This window comes from Sciurus vulgaris (assembly GCF_902686455.1).
Source record: "Sciurus vulgaris genome assembly, chromosome: X".
NCBI classification, from domain to species: domain Eukaryota; kingdom Metazoa; phylum Chordata; class Mammalia; order Rodentia; family Sciuridae; genus Sciurus; species Sciurus vulgaris.
The window spans coordinates 84424638-84426433 of record NC_136471.1 but is presented as its reverse complement, the minus strand read 5'-3'; the positions used below and the strand labels follow the sequence as shown (position 1 = coordinate 84426433).

General features: G+C 39.7%; 1 protein-coding gene across 1 annotated transcript; it reads right to left on the bottom strand.

Moving 5' to 3' along the window:
* Positions 1-244: 244 nt before the first annotated feature.
* LOC306651295 (uncharacterized protein) lies at positions 245-1544 on the bottom strand. Its single transcript, XM_079123850.1, has one exon. It carries the CDS (start codon positions 1348-1350, stop codon positions 589-591), a length of 762 nt encoding a protein of 253 aa, XP_078979976.1. The 5' UTR covers positions 1351-1544; the 3' UTR covers positions 245-588.
* Positions 1545-1796: the final 252 nt, after the last annotated feature.

Sequence of the window (1796 nt, the reverse complement as noted above, 5' to 3'; positions counted from 1 at the left end):
CCAGTGGGCATCATTCTCCAAGACAATGGGGTTAACAAAACTACCATTTCATATTGTATTACAAATAAACTACTATTACAGTCCTAGACATCTTGACAAGACATAAAGATCCACCTTGGACCTAAATGTGTCTGAGCAGTCGGTGTTGTACTGTGGATACAACTTCACTTTTGTATCATCCCCTCTTATTAGCAAGCTTTATTTTTAGGTTAAGAGTTCTACCAAATATGGATATTAAAGTTTTTTTTTAATAAGACACTGTTGCAAACTGTCGTCAACCAACACCTTTTCATGAAATACTCAAGCATAAAAAATGAGAATCTTTACACAAAATATACAGAGACATGACAAATTGGTAGCTGCCCATAACATTAAACAAACTGTATTCTTAAGAGTGACTTCTCAACAGCACATCATTTTACTTGTAACCATTACCAGGTACAGGGAAAACTAGCAAGTATTTTTATGCCTCATTACAACATTATATTACTGATAATTTAAGTATGCCAAATATGAGTAAATGAATGCTACATGCCTAAATATTATCCTGGTTTATACTATTCAGTGGCCACTGGACTTAGGATTACTCTAAGACCTTGATGTAGATTTTGACCTGGACCTAGACTGTGATCTTGACTGAGATTTGGATCTAGGTCGTTCTTTCTTCCTTGATTCCTTTTCATATCTTGAGCCAGATTTATAACGTGTTTTGGAATCTTTTTTGGAGGTGCCTCTAGTTTTGGTGTGAGATGCAGACCTAGAACGTGATTTAGCCTTCATTTCTTTCTTGGGCTGGGACTTGGACCGTGACCTTGAATTGGATTTAGATCTTGAAAAAGATCGATTTCGGTGTTTGAATCTGTCATTGTCGGAATGACTTCTGCTATGCCGTGGTCTTCCAGTAGATCTACTGTTTCTAGGGCTATAAGACCTTCTGTAGTTGTAATGAGAAGACCGACTTCTTGATCTCCTCCTTTCATAACTTCGGCTTCTAGAACGTCTGTATCTGTCATAATCACCATAGCGTGAAGAACTGTACACATTTCTCCTTTCCTTGGCTTTCATTTGATTTGGCGTCTTTCGATCCCTCTGGGCAAACTGTATTTCGATTTGACGTCCACAAATCCATTTTCTGTTCAAATTATGTAAAGCATTTTCAGCATCACAAACATACTCAAATTGAACATAGGCAAATCCTCTTGGCCGTCGAGTGTAGAAATCAAGTGGAACGTACACATCGACGATAGGACCATAACGACCAAATTCACGCCATAAATCTTCAGATCTGGTGTAGTCGGCCACGTTCCTGACGAAAAGAGAAGTATTGGGGGGGCGCGGGTAGCGGGACATGACAGCAGCAGAGTCTCGGCCAGGGGCAGAAACGGATCAGCAAACCAGAGGCGATGGTTCCTCAGAAAAAGACCCACACCCTCACAGTCTGAGGGCTCCGCTATGGCGACCGCCTCTTCTCGCGAGACTTCACTCTCGCCTCCCCTCCCCCTCCACTGCCCTACCATTCCCCTTCCACTCCCCCGCTTTTCACATTCTTGATGGTATTCTTTGAAAAACAAGAGTTTAACTTTGATGAAGTTTAATTTATTCGATTTTTATTTTCTCATTTCTGATTTTTGTGTTATATCCAAGTAACTTAGTCCAATGTCGTAGATATTTACTCCTAATTTCATAGATATTTACCTCAATTTTTTTTATAGTTTGCGCCCTTACATTTAGTCTTTGGATTCATTTTAAGTTTTATGTATTTTGTGGGGTAGAGGGGCTAAATCAGTCCTTTAGCA

Bases quoted from the DNA above. Each gene is read 5' to 3' on its own strand.
- LOC306651295 (XM_079123850.1), bottom strand. From the start codon at position 1,350: ATGTCCCGCTACCCGCGCCCCCCCAATACTTCTCTTTTCGTCAGGAAC.